General features: G+C 43.9%; 1 protein-coding gene across 1 annotated transcript in view; it reads left to right on the top strand.

Annotated features, from left to right (window-relative positions):
- Positions 1-23,760, top strand: part of LOC120064045 (melanophilin-like) — a 94,087-nt gene that overhangs the window by 52,908 nt on the left and 17,419 nt on the right. Inside the window, 5 exon segments of the mRNA XM_039014356.1 lie at positions 2,928-3,024; positions 4,067-4,305; positions 9,992-10,075; positions 11,933-12,217; positions 20,356-20,499. Of these exon segments, the coding sequence (XP_038870284.1) occupies positions 2,928-3,024; positions 4,067-4,305; positions 9,992-10,075; positions 11,933-12,217; positions 20,356-20,499 (849 nt within the window).

Here is a 23,760-nt window from a genome sequence, read left to right as displayed (position 1 = left end):
GTTGAAGGCAGCGAAGGCAGAGAGGCGCTGGTATGAGGAGGCAGCGCGGCGACGCGGTTGGGAGCCCGAGAGTCAGACCCAAAAATGTCTTGGGGGGGGCACACACGGAGTGTGGCAAAGACGGGTAGGATACCTGAGCCAACTCCCCGTGCTTACCGTGGAGTGAGAGGGCGTCGTACTGGTCAGACACCGTGTTATGCGGTAAAGCGCACGGTGTCCCCAGTACGCGTGCTTAGTCCAGTGCGGGCTATTCCACCTCGCCGCACTGGTAGGGCTAGGTTGGGCATCGAGCCGGGTGTCATGAAAACGGCCCAACACATCTGGCCTCCAGTGCGTCTCCTCGGGCCGGCGTACATGGCACCAGCCTTACAAATGGTGTCCCCGGTTCGCCAGCATAGCCCAGTGCGGGCTATTCCACCTCGCCGCACTGGCAGGGCTACGGGGACCATTCAACCTGGTAAGATTGGGCAGGCTCGGTGCTCAAGAGCGCGTTTCCTCCTTCACTTTCCGGTGCCACCTCCACGTACCAGTCCTCCGGTGGCAGCCCCCCGCACCAGGCTGTCTCTCCATTTTCTCTCTCCAGTTGCTCCCACCTGTCCAGCGCTGTCAGAGCCTTCCTCCTCTCCAGCGCAGCCAGAGTCTGAACTGTCTGCCTGCCCAGCGCTGTCTGAACTGTCTGCCTGCCCAGCGCTGTCTGAACTGTCTGCCTGCCCAGCGCTGTCTGTACTGTCTGCCTGCCCAGCGCTGTCCGTCTGTCCCGAGCCGTCAGAGCTGCCCGTCTGTAATGAGTCTTCAAAGCCGCCCGTCTGTACTGAGCCTTCAAAGCCGCCCGTCTGTACTGAGCCTTCAAAGCCGCCCGTCTGTCCTGAGCCTTCAGAGCCGTCCGCCAGACAGGAGCCGCTAGAGCCTTCCGCCAGACAGGAGCCGCTAGAGCCTTCCGCCAGACAGAAGCCGCTAGAGCCTTCCGCCAGAAAGGACCAGCCAGAGCCGTCCAGCCAGGACCAGCCAGAGCCGTCCAGCCAGGATCCGCCAGAGCCGCCAGCCAACCAGGAGCTGCCAGAGCCAGCCAGCCAGGATCCGCCAGAGCCAGCCAGCCAGGATCCGCCAGAGCCAGCCAGCCAGGATCCGCCAGAGCCAGCCAGCCAGGATCCGCCCCTCAGTCCGGGGCTGCCCCTCAGTCCGGGGCTGCCCCTCAGTCCGGGGCTGCCCCTCAGTCCGGGACTGCCCCTTAGTCCGGTGCTGCCCTTTAATCCTATGGGGTTTATATGGAGGGTGGCCATTGGGAGGAGGCCACGGAAGGGGGGGATTGACTATGGTGGGGTGGGGACCACGACCAGCGCCAGAGCCGCCACCGTGGACAGACGCCCACCCAGACCCTCCCCTAGAGTTTATGGTGGTGCGCCCGGAGTTCGCACCTTAAGGGGGGGTTATGTCACATTCCTGACCTGTTTTCTTTTGTCTTGTATTTATTTAGTTGGTCAGGGCGTGAGTTGGGTGGGTTTGTCTGTGTGATTTTCTATGTTGGGATTTTTGTGTTCGGCCTGGTATGATTCTCAATCAGAGGCAGCTGTCAATCGTTGTCCCTGATTGAGAATCATACCTGGGTTTCACGTGTGTTTTGTGGGTGTTTGTTTCCGTGTTTTCACCACACGGTACTGTATAGGTTTCTGCACTTCGTTTATTTGTTTTGTAATTCAGTGTTCAGTTTCGTTATAATAAATCATTATGAACATTAACCACTCTGCGTATTGGTCCGATCCGTCTCGCCTCTCCTCGTCCGAGGAGGAGGACGAATATGAAAGCCATTACACTCAGGCTACCTCTGACCACCTTTTACCCCATAACAAACACAAACCATACAAACACTACCCAATTTCTGTTTATACCATGCTTACTGTAAATTCAGCTATTTTAGCCGTTAGCTTATAAATATTTCCCTCTAACTTACCTTAACCTTGTGCAGAGTTAGGGGTTAGAAGCGCATGGTGGAATCAGATTCTGTACCACCTACAACATAGTACAGAACCATACACAATTTAGCCACCCCACTAATTGTATTGATTTCTATTAGACTGGCTAGCTAAGCATACCTAACATGGACATTTCAAAATTGTCAGCTTGCTGTTAGCTAACTAGCGGCAAGATTGCTAGCCAGCTGAGACTGGCTGAGAACCAACTAACCAACCATAGATGATTTAAACACATTCATCATCGCTACCAACACACAGAGTGAGTTAGCTATATCAAAAAATATTATTTTTAGTAATTGAGTGTTTTCCAAACAAAGGTGGAATAGTTGGCAACCAAATTGAGATACCAAATAAGAGTAACATTAGCTAGCTTACATTAGCTAATGTCAGTCAAAGATAGAACGAACAAACAAACATGTTTACTCTGCTGAAGGTAGCGAACAGGCTAGCAATGACTAAGTTACCAGTATCATGTCATAAGCTAAATTGATTGACTGTGTAAACCAAAAGATAGCTATTTGATTTAGCTGATGGCTTTCAGAGTTTAATACAGGATGTTACGTTAGCTAACTAACTTACCCAGCTAGGCTAGCAAGCTAGCTAACATTAGGTTAATACATCACTTCAGAGCCGTCTTCTAAATGGATTTCCCATCAATAAAGCCTGAAAATCCCTCTGATAGTCTTTGGTCACTGCATCATTTTTGATAGACGCATGCCACTAGCAGAATCGCAGTGAAACTCTGGTAGAACTCTGGTAGAATTAGCACAGCCGGGCTCAAAACACCACAATGGCACGATGACAAACATTAGTGAAAAACAAATGTTTTCTAAAATAATCTTGCCTAGAGAAGTACTGACATGGTGGTGGTGATGTCTCCAGAGTCCACAGAGCAGTCTGGAGGGCGGCGCACGGGAGTCCCTGACAGCCGAGGCCGACATGGCCTGCATGTTCCAGCAGATCCTGGAGGAGCAGGGTGAGAGAGACCCCGAGTTCAACACGAAGGTCCTCCACAGCCGCCGGATGAGTCTGCTGGACAAGCCGTCCCGCTTCGGTGAGGACTACACCACTAACATAAACATATTCTTATTCTATTGTATATATTAATGCATGTGCTCATTGATATTAGGACACAAAGTACATACATACAATGTAGCCAAGGGTCAAGCCTAAATGCCTTAGCTGTTCTTAGGGTTGCAAAGGGAGGGCATATTACTGTAACTTTTTAAGTTTACCATTACACTACCAGGACTTTGATAACATTCAAGTTTTTAAAATTAATTTTAACAGATGACATCTAGTGGCATTTTCGGGTACTTCAGATTATCACGTCTGATTATCTCTGGCCCTCTGTGTGGCCACGTAAAATATGTAAAATCATACAATTTGATGATTTTTTATAAAAAAAATACAATGACAAAGCTGTCAAACATTATCCTAAATATATACCATCAATTTAGTGAACACCATTGGTGTTTAATATTAGGGTTTCAGCATGAAATATTTTTTTACAACTTCAATATGTATTTGTTGTAAATGTTTTGGCGGCACACTGGTGGCAGTTGTGAAAAAAGTCAATAAATTGAAGAGATGCATCTCATTGAAAACAATGCTATTGTTTATTAGATGCTTTTTTAATTAATTACGCTATTTTCTCTTGAATCAAAACTCATGGACAATATGAACATAGATATAAAAAATGAATACTATATATAAATACATTTTTTTTAAGTTATTCAAGTGCAAATGACCAAAGTTACAATAGATTGCCATAGATTACTTTGATAAATTACTGGTAGCTTTGCAACCCTTGCTGTGCTTGATTGAGTTTTCCTGGAGCAAAATGGAATAGTCCCAAAAGTGCAAATCCAACCTATCTGGCACTCAATATGGTATTCCAGTACTCCAATACTATTTGAACCAAGAATGCACTCTGGCAAGAATGCACTCTGCTAGAAGTAGAATATAACTGATCACCCAAAAGGTACACGTTATTACACTAGGTACAACATCTCTTGCTCTTTCCTACACGAACATGGATTCCGTAATAATAACTTCACTCGGCCCCCCCGTCTATGACCTCTCTATCCGGACAGACGAGGTGCCATACCCAGAGAACTGGATGATGCGGGCACGATCCTTGTCCAGGATGAGCCAGTCTTCGGGTAGCAGTGCCAACAACGGGCACCTCCGCAGCAGCGGACAACTGTATGGCCTGGAGGACTCGGAGGAAGAGGAAGAGTACCAGCGCCAGTACCAGCGTCTGCCGTCGCGCCGACGTAGTCACAGCCACTTCTCCTCACAGGAAAGCCTCAACCTCGGGGCACCGCCACAGGTAAAGGACACAGACACACTAAGGGGCTCCGCTCCGCCAGATGTATAGGACATTGGAAATGACACACCCACAAACACCATGGGACTCCAACTAGGTTTGCAGGATGTCTATAATGAATAGTTAACCATCCATTGAGACCAACCGTCTTGCCAGGGTAAGTGTATGCCAGGGTGTGTCATTTCCAATTTACACAGGCAGACCAATTCTGATATTTTTCCACTAAATGGTCTTTTGACCAATCAGATCAGCTTGAGTCAATAATTGGGCAAAAGATCCAATTTGGACTGCCTGTGTAAACACAACCTGAGTGTCTTGCATAATCGTTGAACTCTTGTGCTTAGAGTGGATGTTGGTTCTGTAACAGACGGGAAGTGATTACTTGAGCCTTGTTGCGTTGAGATTCTCATGCAAGCATTCACCCAGGGTCCCCACTAACACAGGGAACAACATCAGTGTGACACATGGAGTGATGGAGAGGAGACACAGTTGTTAGAAGGGAGATATGGAGAAGAGGATATTGCATCATATTCATATGTTACTACTGACTCCGACCTTTACAGTGCCTATCATAAATGTTCACCCCCCCTTGGATTTCTTAACATGTTATTGTGTTAAAGTGGGATTAACCCGATCAGACCCGAGACTCCAGCAAAAATCGACATTTCATTTATTTGTCATTCATTTATCTGCATGTCCAACCCCTATATTTAGCCTCACAATTAAGTTTTCAGTACAACCAGGGCTACAAGTAGAACACAAAACAATTTGACATAAACAGTTGCATTCATCTGTTTTATTGACAAATGTGTCTGGATCTCTCAAGTGTGCCGTAAAACCGACATTCCTAATTCAAAGGATTCTTCCTGGCTAGCCTTGATTGTTGAGAATGTTGTGATTTACTTCTTTCTGGAGGAAGATGAGCTGACTCTCAGACTGAAAATGAATCAGATGATGATCAAATCCTTGACGTGGGTAACTAAAACATTGTCATTGAACCAGACATTGCAGAGTTTTCTGATAGTGATGGTACACTGTCAGTGTGAACTGGAGCGAAATGACACAACTTCCCAAGAAAACTGAGCAGAAGAAACGCAAATAACAGAAGACCTTTTACTTAGATGTACTATAGAGAAATTGCTACGCCATTTCCTGTTTGATAAAATTAGAATAGTTTCCTGGTTGCTAAAATGTTTTGGTAAACCTACTGGAGAGCTCTACTTTGACACCCATTCAGCATCGTTCACACCCTCTAAAGCCTTAGCCTCACCCATCTCTTTAAGGATTCACATGTGAACTTGGACACTGTCTCATTGGCCTAATGTTATATCCTAATTTGACTTTCGTGCAGGTCATGTTTTTCACATTACCCTCTCTGGTAAACACATACTATATCAAATAAAATCTATGTTTATTTGTCACATGCACAGGATACAGAAGGTGTACTGAAATGGTTACTTGCATAGTGGAGTCTTTTGTTTAGACATTTAGTTAGCTAGCTAAACAATGAACCATAATCCCAACTCATAACATTACTACCCTGCATGAATCTGCAGGTATCTAACCAACCAGGTTCAATGTTAGCTAGCTAGCTAATATTAAGCTATAACTAGCAATGCAAATGGCTCTGAGATACAAATAATATTACTACACAGATCATACATTAGCTAGCGAGCCAGCCAGCTAACGATAGCCAGCTAGCTGACAGTACACTTTAACTTGAAATGAAAATGAATACCTGATTAAATTAAAAGGTATAATATCTGAAAATGTAGCTAGATAGACTATCTTACCCGTATACCTGGATGGACGCTTCTCCCCCTCTCTGTGACGGATGCCAGGGTAGCCCTTAGTTTGAAGATGTAATCCGGAGACAGGTGTTTTATACAACAGCCTTCAGTGTTCTCTTTTTGACTCCCTCTGCATATTTGCAATCAAACACCAGAATTGTCTCCATCTCCTTAGCTATCATACTCTAATTCCAATCAGCATTCCACTGATTTCAAAACTCGGTCCTCCAGAAAGTGGAGAGCAACACTTTTGCATTTCTACTACGTGATATCTTTCAAAAAAGCAGCGTGGGTTTTATGGCAGACTACAACCCCAAAATATGTATAGCCGCCACCAACTGGACGGGTTGAAAAACCAAAACAATGTAAAAATAAAATCCGTACGTGATAGCGAAACTAACTTAATCCACCCAAATAAAAATAGTACATTGACAAAAACAAAAACTCACTCTTCTTTCTTCTTTCAAATCTCCATATCTCCCTTCTCAAGCTCTAGGGCCTGAGAGGGTGGTATGGTTTTTTGACAATATTCCATGCAACTCCTCTGCGGAGAAAGCATTAAAAATTCCACAAATTAACTTAAGGAACACCTGTTAATTGAAATGCATTCCTGTTGACTACCTCATGAAGCTGGTTGAGAGAATGTGAAGAGTGTGCAAAGCTTTTATCAAGGCAAAGGGTAGCTACTTTTAAGAATCTAAATTTTGAATTATTTGTTTATTTGTTTAACATTTTTTGGGTTGCTACATGATTCCATATGTGTTATTTCATAGATGTGATGTCTTCACCATTATTCTACAATGCAGAAAGTAGTGAAATTAAAGAAAAACCCTGGAATGAGTAGCTGTGTCCAAACTTTTGACTGGCACTGTATGTCTCATGTCGGAGCCGTTGAATTGTGACTCTACTTTGTCTCTGTACTGACATTCTGCCTGTTTGATTGCCTTGCAGGGGGCATAATTAGACTATTTGTATTCAATCATATTCCCAGTCACCTTGCCGTGGTTAAATGCAGTGGTTCAGGCTTTCAATGCTGCCATCTATCTACGGTTTTTGGTCAGGTTTTAATCGTCACAGTGTGAACAGCATCCCCTATACACTGAAGTCACCGTGTCAGTGTATACGTTCATGTTATTCTCAGAGGCAACCCGGGAACATGTCGCAGTCCTCGAGATCAAAACAGCCTTGACTAGCATTGAATAGACCTTAGCACGGGTACTTCCTGCCTATGGGAAGGGAGGGGCAAAATGTAGTCGTGATCTGATTTGCCGAAGGGAGGTCGGGGGAGGACCTTGCAGCCATCCCGGAACAGAGAATAACAACGGTTGAGTGTTTTTGAAGTTTTTGAAGTGTGAGTACTGCAGGCAATGTGTTGATAGAACTTTGGTAGCGTTTTTCTCAGATTTCCTTTATTAAAGTCCCCAGCTATAATAAATGCGTCCTCAGGATATGAAGTTTCCAGTTTGCACAAGGTATTCTAGGTCGGCTGAACAAAAGGACTTGAGTTTCTGTACGTTACCACAATCACACCATGGGTAGTTAATCATGAAACATACAACTCTGCCTTTCTTCTTCCCAGAGAGTTCATTATCCCTATCCGCACAATGTATTGAAAACCCTGCTGGCTGTATGGATGGGGACAGTATTTCTGGAGAGAGCCATGATTCTGTGAAACAGAGCATGTTACTGTCCCTGAGGCCTCTCTGGAAGGAGATTCCTCGCCCTGAGCTCGTCAACTTTATTGTCCAGGGACTGAACATAAGCGAGTAATATACTCGGAAGCGGTGGATGATGTGCACGCCTCCTGAGCCGGACTAAAAGTCCACTCCGAATACTTCTTCTCCGCCGGCGGCGTCTTGGAGCAGCCTCTGGGATAAGTTCAATCGCCTTGGAACGTACAATCAAAGGTTACAATTTAGGAAAGTCGTATTCCTGGTCGAAATGCTGGTGAGTTACTGCCTCTTTGATATCCAGAAGTTATTTCCCGCTGTATATAATAATACCAAAAAATGTTCTGGGCTAATAACATGAGAAAGAACATTTAAAAATAATGCTTAGGAGCTAAACAAGAAACAAGGCGGCCCTATCTATCGGCCCCTCTTCACATCTTTTTTGTTGTTGTTGTTATATATATATATAGTGTATAGTTTGATATACACTGCTCAGAAAAATAAAGGGAACACTTAAACAACACAATGTAACTCCAAGTCAATCACACTTCTGTGAAATCAAACTGTCCACTTAGGAAGCAACACTGATTGACAATACATTTCACATGCTGTTGTGCAAATGGAATAGACAAAAGGTGGAAATTATAGGCAATTAGCAAGACACCCCCAATAAAGGAGGCACACTTCTCAGTGTGCCGGTGTCACAAGATACTTAGTTGTTGTTACCACTGGTACTAAAAAAGTAAGAGATAAGAGTCAATGTGTCAATGTGCGGGGGGAGGATGGATGGGGCCATGTATCGCGAGATCTTGGCCAACAACCTCCTTCCCTCAGTAAGAGCATTGAAGATGGGTCTTGGCTGGGTCTTCCAGCATGACAATGACCCGAAACACACAGCCAGGGCAACTAAGGAGTGGCTCCGTAAGAAGCATCTCAAGGTCCTGGAGTGGCCTAGCCAGTCTCCAGACCTGAACCCAATAGAAAATCTTTGGAGGGAGCTGAAAGTCCGTATTGCCCAGCGACAGCTCCAAAACCTGAAGGATCTGGAGAAGGTCTGTATGGAGGAGTGGGCCAAAATCCCTGCTGCTGTGTGTGCAAACCTGGTCAAGAACTACAGGAAACATATGATCTCTGTAATTGCAAACAAAGGTTTCTGTACCAAATATTAAGTTCTGCTTTTCTAATGTACCAAATACTTATGTCATGCAATAAAATGCAAATTAATTACTTAAAAATCATACACTGTGATTTTCTGGATTTTTGCTTTGTAAGTAGGAAAACCTGCAAAATCGGCAGTGTATCAAATACTTGTTCTCCCCACTGTATATATACATACATACACACACAGTACCAGTCAAAGTTATTTACTATTTTCTACATTGTATAATAATAGTGAAGACATCAAAACTATGAAATGACACAAAAAAACAGTTAAAATCCAAATATATTTTATATTTGAGATTATTCAAAGTAGCCACTCTTTGCTTTTAAGACAGCTTTGCACACTCTTGGCATTCTCTCAATAGCTGCCCTTCTTTGCGAGCCATAGGAAAACCTCCCTGGTCTTTGTGGTTGAATCTGTGTATGAAATGCACTGCTTGACTGAGGGACCTAACATATAATTTGTATGTGTGGGGTACAGAGATGAGGTAGTCATAAAAAAATAATTTGAACATTATTATTGCCCACAGAGTGAGGCAATGCAACTTATTATGTGATTTGTAAAGCACATTTTTATTCCTGAACTTATTTAGGCTTGCTGTACAAAAGGGGTTGAATACTTATTGACTCAAGACATTTCAGCTTTTCAATTTCTATTAATTTGTACAAATTTCAAAGAACATAATTCTACTTTGACATTATGAGGTATTGTGTGTAGGCCAGTGACACAAAATCTAACTGTAATCCTTTTTTAATTCAGGCTGTAACACAACAAAATGTGGAATAAGTCAAGGGGTGTTGTATGTTCTAGTATCACAGATTCAAGATTACTGGTATTTGAGGCAAAAGTCTCTGTTCCCTTGTTCACAACTGGATTGGTACATGAAGCTCAAGCTCAGCATGTTTGTAATGACCCAAAACCCATGGCTGAAGCTTGTGCTTTAATTGTATACACAGTGCAGGTTTTTACACTACAACGCATACCATACAGTCACGATGGGTATTTTGTCTTCCTGTCTCTCCTTTCCTCCCTTTCCTTGTCTCTGTGTGTGTCTCTCTCTGCTGTAGATAACTGAGCTGAACAGACGCATGTCGGTCATTGAGAAACTACTGAACCGTCTGGAACAGAAAGTGACATCCCCCTATGACCAGGTAAATGGCCTTACCCCTAGAGACTGAACAAAGAACAGAATGTTTGGGACACTGCTCTCTACACCAGTCTGTTCTAAAGCTCTATTCTTTTCACTATTATTTGTATGCTCAAAAGCTATTTTTGTCTCATAAATGTTATACCTGAAAGCAGGTTTTCACTCTAACCCTTTGTTAATGAGAGAAGAGAAGCCGTACACACTAAAATCTCATGATTTAATGATTTGTCACGCAAGTCTGAAATCATTTTTGCGTCGACACTTCCGAGACCTCGTGTCCAAGTCGTCAGGTGCCAGGGGAAAACCAGCAGACCTTTGACAATGTGTAGTAAGTTCAATTCAAACACTTCACTATAAACAAGGCAGGCTTTGAGCTTGATTGCTCATTCTTTTTTGCTTCCAAAACTAATCAGCTCGACATTAACGAATCGTTTGCCTTTTTGTGGCTATTGCGCTATGATATTAATTATCTTTCAGTAAACATTTTTGTGAAAGCAGGATCTGCAAAGCATCTGTAAAGCATCTCCCGTACAAAGTCAAGAAAACATTTGGACATTTGAAAAATGTTGCCTTCTGGTTACACAACTATAGAATATTATTCATCCCTACAAACATCTGTCAAGAATTGTTTGTAAAATAATAAATCTGCAGTAGGCCTATGTTTATGTAGTTATTACAGTAGTTGTCTTTATCTGTTCAGCAACCCTCTGATAAATTCAATTTTCTTTGACCTAAAGAAAAGGCAAAAATATTTGCTATGATTTATTTAAGACTTTTAGTTTGTACTATTGTCATGGTAATAGTGTCTTCAGCTTTAAAATCAGGATTTTATTGTATTAATATAGGGGGTTCATACAGTAAGTTTGTGTAGTCCATTGCTCTGTCAGACTGGATTACATTTAATTACTTTTGTGTCTCTGCTTCTATTTCTATTATTGAATTATTTGCCATGCTCAACTCTAAACAAAAATATATAGATGCGTTTTTGACTGGTATAGCAAGTAATACAACTTCAAACAAAGCTACAGTAACCATGTCGTGCCCCACGAATGATGCAGCGCCCAGGGACTTTGTTTTGAGAAAAAAAATAGCTAAAGGTATAAAACATAGAAATATAATCCATAGATGCCAGTTCGCATTCGAGTCAGGACTTGCAGCCATTGCTAGTGTACCCATGAGTTTAACAGTCACATTGCGGGAGTAAGAGGTTCCAAAAGCCTTCTATGGCCACAACGCAACAAGCTGTATATTTGGCACGCATGCTGCCCAAACTGCTGCCTTTCCGACTGTAGGCATACCAGTAACTGCCAAAATAAAATCAAAACACTTGAGTAAATGAGGAATACAAAGTATATGTTATGGTGTGGGGTGCATTTTCCTGGCATGGTTTAGGTCCACTTGTACAATCTATGCCAAGAATCTTTCCCAAAATCTATCCCCAAATAAATTGAATTCAAAGGCGCATTGAAGCTGTTCTGGCAGGAGAGGGACCTACGTAGCAAATTTCACGACTTTAGGTCAAACGGGGTGAGAGGTGTGACCTTTCAAAGTTAGCATTTTCAATCGCTTGTTATAGCGCCACCATCTGGCCAATCAGTGTCATTTTGTAAATGCCGGATCTCTATGTTCAGTTGCATCATTCACCCAAGTGCCGTCAAAATTGGTCAGTGCTGTCTGAGATAGACAGATCCTCTGTCCCCTCATCCCCTCATCGTGAGGGACAATAATAAAGAGGGTCATAAATGCTTTTTTCCCCCATAACATAATAAACATTATGCCGTTGTGTAATGAAATTAAACAAACAAAATAACCATATTTATAAGCGATGACTGTCATTTCTCCCCATTCTGTGTTTTCCTAGGGCCAATCTTGTACTTCTCCCCTGCCCCAGTGGGAGGAGGTGGACCTGGAGGAACTGCAGCTGAGGCAGAAGCTGGACCAGCTGACGGGCAACATCAGTGACAAGGGTCTCTCCTCGGAGGAGGATGAACCCAAGAGGCCCCCATCCCCCAAGGAGAGCCCAGGGAGGAGGAGGCGCCTTAGGGGGGACGTGAGCCCATCCGGGTCCCTCTCCAGACCCTCCTCCAGACCGGGCATCATGATCAGCCCACCCATCGTTGAACTGCAGGAGCCCTCTGAAGCACAGGTAGAGAAACGCAAGGGTGACCGACTGGGTTTGACCTCAGTCATCTGTGGGCCACAAGATTGTTAGCCCATCGAGCTAAAGCTAAGGCAATAGCTCAGGAAGCTAACGCAAGTCTTTAGGTCTCAAGCAAGGTTACTCATCATAGTATTTCACCGAACCACCTCAATTTCATCCTATTACACACCTCCAATGCACTGAATCCTGACCTGAGATATTTGAGTCAATGGAAGATTTGCATGTAAGTTTACAAAAAAATTCATCACTAATACTCATATGCACAACATTACAAACATGCGCACACACATATTGTAAACGAACATGCCTATTGTAGCAAACGCGTCACACCTGCACTGTGTTATGGATATATAAACTTACTTGCAGAAATTCAACGTACAATTGTAAGGCAACCAGCTGCAATGTTTACATTTTTTGGTGAAATCTTGTTGAGAACTCACAATTCTATTGCAGCTGGTTGCCTTATAGTTGTACGTTGAATCACTACATACTTTTTTGCAGTGTAGGTTTTGCCTTCACTTTTAATCCTTAAGTCTTTTAGCGATCTATTCTACCTTTTTTCACTGGATATCATTGGCTGGAGAATAACTTTTTCAGCCACTTCACTGAAGTGCATGCTCAGCCATTTTTCAAGTTGCTGAGCATCCCTGTTTACATGTTCCTTCTCAAACAGCTCGTTTCTAACAGATTTATTGAAAACATTGGCAGAACAGGGAACATATTTTCTTTAAGTGGTCACTGCTGCAAATTCAAAACTGTTTCAATACAGATTTCAATCATGTTCTCTTTTTATTGAAACTCGTTATTATCACCTGACCATAAATGATATTAAAGCGTGATAAGGTGTTTATTCAAACATGTAATTTAACACCCAATGACACAAAACACCAAGTTAAAACCAACTTTTTAGAACAGATATTTGTGTGCACACACAATGTATTTATTCGTTAAGTTGTAAAGACTCATGGGTGAACAAACATTAAGATGTGAAGCCATCTAATGGAAAGCACAAACCATGCAACACCTGAAGTTAAAACCATTCAATGTTTTAGGGCAGCCACATCTATTCATTCAAGATGTGAAGCCAGAATGGTGGACATTTTGTGCTCAGATATTGAAGATGCTCATTACTGAACTTCCAAAGCATGTGAAACGTTAGAAACAGAACAGAAGTTCAAAGGTCAGGCGTTACTCTAATAGAGCTCTTTCTTTCTCATCAGACCCTTTTTTGAAACACGTCATCTGGGTTTGATTCAATGGCTAAAGTAATGTATGAATAGCAACTTAATGAAAAGAAGGACATACAGTACATCTAGCCAAAATGATTTTGACTCTAAAACCTCAAAAGCACAAGTGTGTGTGACACACTATGCTGGATAGATACATTTTTCAGGATGAATGAAGTCTCTTTCATATCTTAGATCCACCTGTAGCCTTTGGTGAGCAAGTCTAATAGCGCAGTTTCTCTTAGCCAATAAGTGAATAGAAAAATAATCAGTTGCTACAGGTAGGACATGGACGTGTACAAACAGACCAGCTATGACTTCCATAAGGCAATCAGAAGCAAAACGACAGTACAGAGACAAAGAGGAGTCGCAATTCAATGGCTCAGACATGAGACGCATGTGGCAGGGACTCCAGACAATCACAGATTATAAAGGGAAAGCCAGCCATTGGGAGAGAGGACACCAACTCCTCTCTCCCGGACAAGCTAAACACCTTCTTTGCCCGCTTTGAGGAAAACAACAACGAACCGCCAACGTGGGCCCCTCCGTTCACGAGGACCTTGTGTGCTGGATCTCTGTGGCCGACGTGAGAAAGACATTTAAGCGTTAACCCACTCAAGGCTGCCGGACCAGACGGCATCCCAAGCCTCGTCCTCAGAGCATCTGCAGACTAGTTGGCTGGAGTGTTAACGGACATATTCAATCCCTCCATATCTAAGTCTGTTGCCCCCATTGCTTAAAAATGTCCACCATTGTTCCTGTACCCAAGAAAGTGAAGGTAACTTAAATAAATGACTATCGGTCCGTAGCACTCACTTCTGTCATCAAGGTTAAAAAAAATCTGTTCTGCCCCTGAACAAAGCAGTTAACCCACTGTTCCTAGGCCGTCATTGAAATAAGAATTTGTTCTTAACTGACTTGCCTAGTGAAATAAACACTCAAAAAGTGATCATATTACCTCCACCTTACCCGACACCCTAGACCCACTACAATTTGCATACCGCCTCAACAGATTCACGGATGACGCAATTTCCATTGCACTGCACACTACCCTATCCCACCTGGACAAGAGGAATATCTATGTAATAATGCTGTTCATCGACTACAGCTCACCTTTCAACTACATAGTGCCCTCCAAGCTCATCTCTAACCTCAGGGCCCTGGGTCTGAACCCCTCCCTGTGCAACTGGCTCCTAGACTTCCTGACAGGTCGACCCCAGGGGATGAAGGTAGGCAACAACAACTCTGCCACGCTGATCCTCAACACAGGGGCCCCACAGGGGTGCGTGCTCAGTCCCCTCCTGTACTCCCTGTTCCCCCATGACTGCGTGGCCACCCACGTCTCCAAATCAATCATCAAGTTTGCTAACGATACAACAGTGATAGAATGACTATAGTGGTAGTCATTCTGTAGCTAGAGGACTCCTAATATCTCCAGGAATGATTTAGACAAACATTTTACTTATCTGTTGTTGTCTTTGTCTATTTGCTTGTTAGGGCCATCTACTTTAAGTGCTGTGTCTTTCCAGTAGCCTACTTGCTGTGTGGACTGCTCATAACTTGCAGATGATTGTTGAAACATCAATCAGGATTAAGTGGAACGGCAATTTTTGACTCTTGTTGTTTTTGTAATCAGTGGCTGTATTGGAGTGGTTTCTCCTCTCCTAGGCAATCAGTAATTAGTACCGGAAGGTGTGCTCTTCACCTCTGTTAGGCAATTATCAATTAGTGTCCCATGTTTTCTCAGTGGCAGTCTTGTCCCAAAACGAATACGGTTCTCCCGAGTTGTTCTGCGGAGTGGTTCGAGGAAGGCTCCACACAACTCTCTCAATATCTTACCTAGTTATTTTCTGATGATCTCATTTAGCTATTTTATAGCTTTGGCAACTGTGTGTGTTTTCTATACCTGTTCGCGCCTCTCCCTGTAGGCTTTACAGACGCTCCCCACCCCTTGCTACCCTTCTAATTTAGTGTACCCTCCACTCACAACCCTTGTGGAATTCCTGGTCTCTGGTAGCGTTTGGAACTGCCAATCTGCAGTCAAGAATGCCAAGTTCATCTCAGCTATGTTACACTTCAGTCCCTTGACTTCTTGGCCCTGACGGCGACATGGATCACCCCTAACACCACTGCTACTCCATCTGCTCTCTCTTCATCTGACTATGTTTTCTCTCATAGTCCAAGAGCATCTGTTCATAGCGGTGGTGGCACAGGGCTACTCTTCTCTTTACTCTCTCACTCACCTGTCCATCTCCTCATTTGAATTCCATGCTGTCACTGTCAATTGTCCACTCAAGATGAACATTGTTGTTATCTATTGCCTGCCAGGTGCCCTTAGAGTTCCTCAATGAGCTTGACACCTTGATAAGCTAATTTCCTGTCGATGGCTTACAGTTCTGTGTACTGGGCAACTTCAACCTCCCGACGTCTGCCTTTGATTAATTTCTTTCCAACTCTTTCTTTTCCCTCCTTGCCTCTTTTGACCTCACACTTTCCCAGTCCACTCCCACTCACAAGGCAGGCAATATGCTTGACTTCATCTTTACTAGAGGCTGTTCTGGTCTCTGATCACTATTTTGTTTCCTTTTCTGTCTCCTCCAACCCTAGCCACTCAGCCCCTACCTAAATGGTCTTGCACTGTCTCAATCTTCGCTATCTCTCTCCGACTACTCTCTCCTCTTCTATCCTGTCATCTCTCCCTTCTGCTAAATCCTCCCCCATCCTGTCTCCTGATTCAACTCTTCAACACTACTCTCTTCCCTTTCTGCATCCTATGACTCGCACTATCCCCTTTCCTCCCGGACCGGCTCGGCCCTCCCCTCCTGCTCTGTGGCTGAGTGAGTCATTGCGAGCGTACAGAACAGGGCTGTAGGCAGCTGAGCGAAAATGGAGGAAAACTAAACTTCCTGGAGGACCTATCATCCTTTTACTCCCTTCTCTTCCTCTGTATCTGATGCTAAAGCCACTTTCTATCACTCAAAATGTCAAGCTTCTGCCTCTAACCCTAGGAAACTATTTTCCACTTCTCCTCCCTCCTTAATCCTCCACTCCCTCCCTCTCACTCTGCGGATGAATTTGTCAACCACTTTGAAAAGAAGGTTGATGACATCCGCTCCTCATTCACTCAGCCTATTGAGTCCACTGGTCCCACTCACACAGAACTACCCTACGCCTTGACCTCTTTCTCACCTCTCGCTCCAGATTAAGTTCTGCAACTAGTGTTGCTAGTGTTGCTAGTGTTGCTATCGGCCTATATCGAATCTTCCATTCCTCTCAAAAATTTTAGAAAAAGCTGTTGCGCAGCAACTCACTGCCTTCCTGGAGGCAAACAATGTATACGAAATGCTTCAGTCTGGTTTTAGACCCCATCATAGCACTGAGACTGCACTTGTGAAGGTGGTAAATGACCTTTTAATGGCGTCAGACCGAGGCTCTGCATCTGTCCTCGTGCTACTAGACCTTAGTGCTGCCTTTGATACCATCGATCACCACATTCTTTTGGAGAGACTGGAAACCCAAATTGGTCTACACGGACAAGTTCTGGCCTGGTTTAGATCTTATCTGTCGGAAAGATATCAGTTTGTCTCTGTGAATGGTTTGTCCTCTGACAAATCAACTTTACATTTCGGTGTTCCTCAAGGTTCCGTTTTAGGACCACTATTGTTTTCACTATATATTTTACCTCTTGGTGATGTCATTCGAAAACATAATGTTAACTTTCACTGCTATGCGGATGACACACAGCTGTACATTTCAATGAAACATGGTGAAGCCCCAAAATTGCCCTCGCTAGAAGCCTGTGTTTCAGACATAAGGAAGTGGATGGTGGCACATTTTCTACTTTTAAACTCGGACAAAACAGAGATGCTTGTTCTAGGTCCCAAGAAACTGTTAAATCTGACAATTAATCTTGATGGTTGTAAAGTCGTCTCAAATAAAACTGTGAAGGACCTCGGCGTTACTCTGGACCCTGATCTCTCTTTTGACGAACATATCAAGACTGTTTCAAGGACAGCTTTTTTCCATCTACGTAACATTGCAAAAATCAGAAATTTTCTGTCCAAAAATGATGCAGAAAAATTAATCCATGCATTTGTTACTTCTAGGTTAGACTACTGCAATGCTCTACTTTCCGGCTACCCGGATAAAGCACTAAATAAACTTCAGTTAGTGCTAAATACGGCTGCTAGAATCCTGACTAGAACCAAGAAATTTGATCATATTACTCCAGTGCTAGCTTCCCTACACTGGCTTCCTGTTAAGGCAAGGGCTGATTTCAAGGTTTTACTGTTAACCTATAAAGCGTTACATGGGCTTGCTCCTATCTATCTTTCCGAGTTGGTCCTGCCATACATACCTACACGTACGCTACGGTCACAAGACGCAGGCCTCCTAATTGTCCCTAGAATTTCTAAGCAAACAGCTGGAGGCAGGGCTTTCTCCTATAGATCTCCATTTTTATGGAATGGTCTGCCTACCCATGTGAGAGACGCAGACTCGGTCTCAACCTTTAAGTCTTTACTGAAGACTTATCTCTTCAGTAGGTCATATGATTGAGTGTAGTCTGGCCCAGGAGTGTGAAGGTGAACGGAAAGGCTCTGGAGCAACGAACCGCCCTTGCTGTCTCTGCCTGGCCGGTTCCCCTCTCTCCACTGGGATTCTCTACCTCTAACCCTATTACAGGGGCTGAGTCACTGGCTTACTGGTGCTCTTTCATGCCGTCCCTAGGAGGGGTGCGTCACTTGAGTGGGTTGAGTTACTGACGTGATCTTCCTGTCTGGGTTGGCGCCCCCCCTTGGTTTGTGCTGTGGTGGAGATCTTTGTGGGCTATACTCGGCCTTGTCTCAGGATTGTAAGTTGGTGGTTGAAGATATCCCTCTAGTGGTGCGGGGGCTGTGCTTTGGCAAAGTGGGTGGGGTTATATCCTTCCTGTTTGGCCCTGTCCGGGGGTATCATCGGATGGGGCCACAGTGTCTCCTGACCCCTCCTGTCTCAGCCTCCAGTATTTATGCTGCAGTAGTTTATGTGTCGGGGGGCTAGGGTCAGTTGGTTATATCTGGAGTACTTCTCCTGTCTTATCCAGTGTCCTGTGTGAATTTAAGTATGCTCTCTCTAATTCTCTCCTTCTCTCTTTCTTTCTCTCTCTCGGAGGACCTGAGCCCTAGGACCATGCGTCAGGACGACCGGGCATGATGACTCCTTGCTGTCCCCAGTCCACCTGGCCTTGCTGCTGTTCCAGTTTCAACTGTTCTGCCTGCGGTTATGGAACCCTGACCTGTCCACCGGACGTGCTACCTGTCCCAGACCTGCTGTTTTCAACTCTTAATGATCGCCTATGAAAAGCCAACTGACATTTATTCCTGATTATTATTTGACCATGCTGGTCATTTATGAACATTTTGAACATCTTGGCCATGTTCTGTTATAATCTCCACCCGGCACAGCCAGAAGAGGACTGGCCACCCCTCATAGCCTGGTTCCTCTCTAGGTTTCTTCCTAGGTTTTGGCCTTTCTAGGGAGTTTTTCCCAGCCACCGTGCTTCTACACCTGCATTGCTTGCTGTTTGGGGTTTTAGGCTGGGTTTCTGTACAGCACTTCGAGATATTAGCTGATGTACGAAGGGCTATATAAAATAAACTTGATTTGATTTGTGGTCCGGCTGCCCGACAACTTCCCGCTCGACCTCATCCCCTCCTCCAGACCATATCTGGAGACCTTCTCTCATTCCTCCCTTCCCTCATCAACTCATCCCTGACCACTGGCTGCGTCCCCTCTGACTTCAAAATGGCCCAAGTCGTTCCCCTCCTCACGAAACTAACTCTTGACACTTGACCCAGTATGTTCTTATTTCTAAAACACTTGTGTGCTTTCTCTGACCAACTCTCTTGCTATCTTTCAGAACTACTGTCTCTCTCTCTTCTTGACCCTAACCAGTCAGGCTTCAAGATGGGTCACTCAACAGGGACTGCTGTTCTGTGTCAAAGAGGCTTACAGAGGCCCACACTGCCAAAGCTGATTGCCTCCTCTGTTCTCATCCTCCTAGATCTATCCACTGCCTTCGACACCATGCCCATTCTAACGTTCTATTGAACGGTGTGGTCCAGAAGCTAATTCCCTGAAATTCTATCCATTTTGCCTTGGGGTTTTATACTTTGTATCGACAGCTCATTCTAATATTTCTACTGCCGTACATTGCATTTTAGTTACACTGTTTATACACACACCATATATTTATTTATATTGATATGTACTGCTGTACATATTCTTAGCATATCTTGTGTAAATTCATCCAGTGTATATAAGCATAGATTGCCTTTGATTACTGTTAGTGCTATTTAGGTTGTTAATTGGATTCGTTCCGACATTTTTTGATTTCTTGTCATAGTTTTTTTATTATTCGTGTACTTGTTTGACATTTTACTGCATTGTTAGGAGCTAGTAACATAACCATTTTGCTGCACCCGCTATAACATCTGTTAAACTGTGTACGCGACCAAAACACTTGATTTGATTTTGATGTAGGGAGGAGTTAAAGGCGCTCAACCAACGTGTTATGTGATAAAATTGTATGAGCACTGAGAAGGAAAAAGAGCAACTCTCACAATTAAAAACATGATACTTTATATACACACAACTATTAAAAACAAGAAGTTTCGGCCGTCAATGTCCTCTATAGATGTGCAGATGTATCAGAACATGTTGCATAGATGCAGATTGGTTAATCATTGGCGGAATTGTGTACATAATGCATGATAAAAGATAGCAATTACGAACAACTAATTCCAGTACAATTAGGTAGTGAACATAGTAAGGCCTTCGTGTTAAAGTGGATTTTAGGGTAGCCTAAGGTTATATTCATTTTATGTCATTCTTTAATGTCCCAATCTTTCTCTGTAGGCCTATTTTTCAACAGGACATTCCAGGAGCCTCCGTGAGGGCAGTTCTCTGACCCGCTACCGTCCCACCACCACCACAGAGCTGTTTGAGCTGGAAGGCAAGGTGGCGATGGCCGCTGCCACAGTACAGAGCACAGTGAGCGAGGTAAGGGTCAATTACAGTGAGGTTCAAAAGTATTTGGACAGTGACACTTTTTTGTTGTTGGTTTGGCTCTGTACTCCAGCACTTTGGATTTGAAATTATACACTGACTACAAGGTTAAAGTGCAGACTGTCAGCTATAATTTGAGCATATTTTATTTGAATGCTAAAAGCTTGGCACAGCTGTATTTGGGGAGTTTCTCCCATTCTTCTCTGCAGATCCTCTCAAGCGCTGTCAGGTTGGATGGGGAGCGTCACTGCATAACTATTTTCATGTCTCTCCAGAGCTATTAGATCGGCTTCTATTCTGGGCTCTGGCTAGGCCACTCAAGGACGTTCAGAGACTTGTCTCGAAGTGACTCCTGTGTTGTCTTGGCTGTGTGCTTAGGGTTGTTGTCCTGTTGGAAGGTGAACCTTCGCCCCAGTCTGAGGTCCTGAGTGCTCTGGAGCAGGTTTTCATCGAGGATCTTTCTGTACTTTGCTCCGTTCATCTCTCCTTCGATCCTGACTAGTCTCTGAGTCCCTGCCGCTGAAAAACATCCCCACATTATGATGCTGCCACCATCATGCTTCACCATAGGGATGGTTTCCTCCAGATGTGACGCTTGGCATTCATTCCAAAGAGTTCAATCTTGGTTTCATCAGACATGACCATCTTGTTTTTCATGGTCTGAGAGTCTTTAGGTGCCTAAACTCCAAGCGGGCTGTCATGTGCCTTTTACAGAGGAGTGGCTTCCTTCGGGTGGAGACCTGATTGGTGGAGACCTGCAGAGTTGGTTGTCCTCCACAGAGGAACTATGGAGCTCTGTCAGAGTGACCATCAGGTTCTTGGTACACCTCACTCTAGGAAGAGTCTTGGTGGTTCAGAACTTCTTCCATTTAAGAATGATGGAGGCCACTGTGTTCTTGGGGACCTTCAATACTGTAGACATTTTTTGGTACCCTTCCCCAGATCTGTGCCTCGACACAATCCTGTCTCGGAGCTCTACGGACAATTCCTTTGACCTCATGGCTTGATTTTTGCTCTGACATACACTGTCAACTGTGGGACGTTATTTAGACATGTGTGTGCCTTTCCAAATCACGTCTAATCAATTGAATTTACCACAGGTGGACTCCAATCAAGGATGATCAATGTAAACAGAATGAACCTGATTTCAATTTCGAGTGTCATAGCAAAGGGTCTGAATACTTTTGTAAATAACATTTCTAAAAACCTGTAGATTGATGAGGAATTGTTTTTATTTGATCCATTTTAGACTAAGGCTGTAATGTAACAAAATGTGGAAAAAGTGAAGGGTTCTGAATACTTTCCAAATGCACTGTATGTCACCAATTAGCGTTACAAAAGGATTTGTTTAAATGGTGTCGCTCTAAACATACACAAATTTCCATAGGAACACAGCCATTTTAAAAGGGCAGGGCTTGTGTTACATAAATGTTTATCTTACATGAATATTTTTTTGGTCTAAAAGGAATGATATACACTCACTGGCCAGTTTATTAGGTACACCCTTCTAAAACCATGTCGGACCCCCTCTGCCTCAAGAACAGACTGAATTATTTGGGTCATGGATTCTACAAGGTAATGGAAATGTTTGTTTCTCAATTGGTACACTACATAGCCAAAGGTATGTGGACACGCCTTCAAATTAGTGGATTCGGGCAACTTGTGAGCCACACAAGTTTCTGTCAGGTGTATAAAATCGAGCACACAGCCATGCAATCTCCATAGACAAACATTGGCAGTAGAATGGCCTCTACTGAAGAGTTCAGTGACTCTCAACATGGCATCGTCATAGGATGCCACCTTTCCAACGAGTCAGTTAGTCAAAGTTCTGCCCTGCTAGAGCTGCTCCAGTCAACTGTAACTGCTGTTATTGTGAAGTGGCAACAACAGCTCAGCTGCGAAGTGGTAGGCCACACAAGCTCACAGAACAGGACCGCCGAGTGCTGAAGCACGTAGAGCGTAAAAATCGTCTGTTCTTCGTTGCAAAACTCGCTACAGAGTACCAAACTGCCTCTGGAAGCAATGTCAGCACAATAACTGTTCCTCAGGAGCTTCCATAGCCACACACAAGCCTAAGGTCACCATGCACACCCCACAGAAATGTTCCAACATCTTTTTTAATGTTGATTTAATTAGGCAAGTCAGTCAAACAAATTCTTATTTACAATGACGGCCTATCCCCCAGGTCAAACTCTACCCTAACGACCCTGGGCCAATTGTGCGGTGACACATGGGACTCCCAATCACTGCCGGTTGTGACACAACCTGGGAACGAACTAGGGTCTGTAGTGACGCCTCTAGCACTGTAATGCAGTGCCTTAGACCGCTGCGTCATTCGGTAGGCCATCTAGTGGAAAGCGAAGAGCGGAGGCTGTTATAGCAACAAAGGGTGTACCAACTCCATATTAATGCCCATGATTTTAGAATGTGATGTTCGACGAGCAGGTGTCCATATACTTTTGGCCATGAAGTGTATCAAGGGACGTAACGCGTGCCAGGAAAACATTCCCCACACCATTACTCCACCGCCACCAGTCTGTACCAGGTTGGTTGGGTCCATGGACTCATGCTGCTTACGTCAAATCCTGACTGCCGTCAGCATGACGCAACAGGAACCGGGATTTCGACGAACCAAGCAAGGTTTTTGTTGTACTGCGCCATTATTTGTCTGTTTGTGGTCCTCCTGTTAGCTTGCACAATTCTTGCCATTCTCCTTCGACCCCTCATCAACGAGCTGTTTTCGCCAACAGGACTACTGCTGACTGGATGTTTTGTGTTTGTCGCACCATTCTCAGTAAACCCCAGACACTTGTGTGTGAAAAGCCCAGAAGGGCAGCCGTTTCTGATACTGAAAACGGCACTCCTGCCACTGACAATCATACCACGCTCAAGGCCGCTTACGTTACTCATTTTGCCCATTCTAACGTTCAATCAAACAGTAACTGAATGCTTTCTATTTCAAGCCACGGCAACGTGATTCACTGTCTGTAGGAGTGATACATTTTCGTGAAAAGGGTGGTTACCTAATAAACTGACCAGTGAGTGTACATATGTGACCCGTTTCAGGAAACTAGGCGTATGTCGCGGGTCACTACTTCACAGGAGAGCCGTTTGAACGTAAACTTCTTCTTTTATCAAAATGCGTTTTTTTGTTGTTGCAGAAATGCCTTCTGGAACATGTGAGCTTTCATGTGCCTTAATAACAAACTTAATTCCCATCTGTAAATACAAATATAATTGTTAAATTACGAGCCT

Source organism: Salvelinus namaycush, chromosome 19, assembly GCF_016432855.1.
Source record: "Salvelinus namaycush isolate Seneca chromosome 19, SaNama_1.0, whole genome shotgun sequence".
Classification (NCBI taxonomy): domain Eukaryota; kingdom Metazoa; phylum Chordata; class Actinopteri; order Salmoniformes; family Salmonidae; genus Salvelinus; species Salvelinus namaycush.
This window is presented reverse-complemented; position numbering and strand designations above follow the sequence as displayed.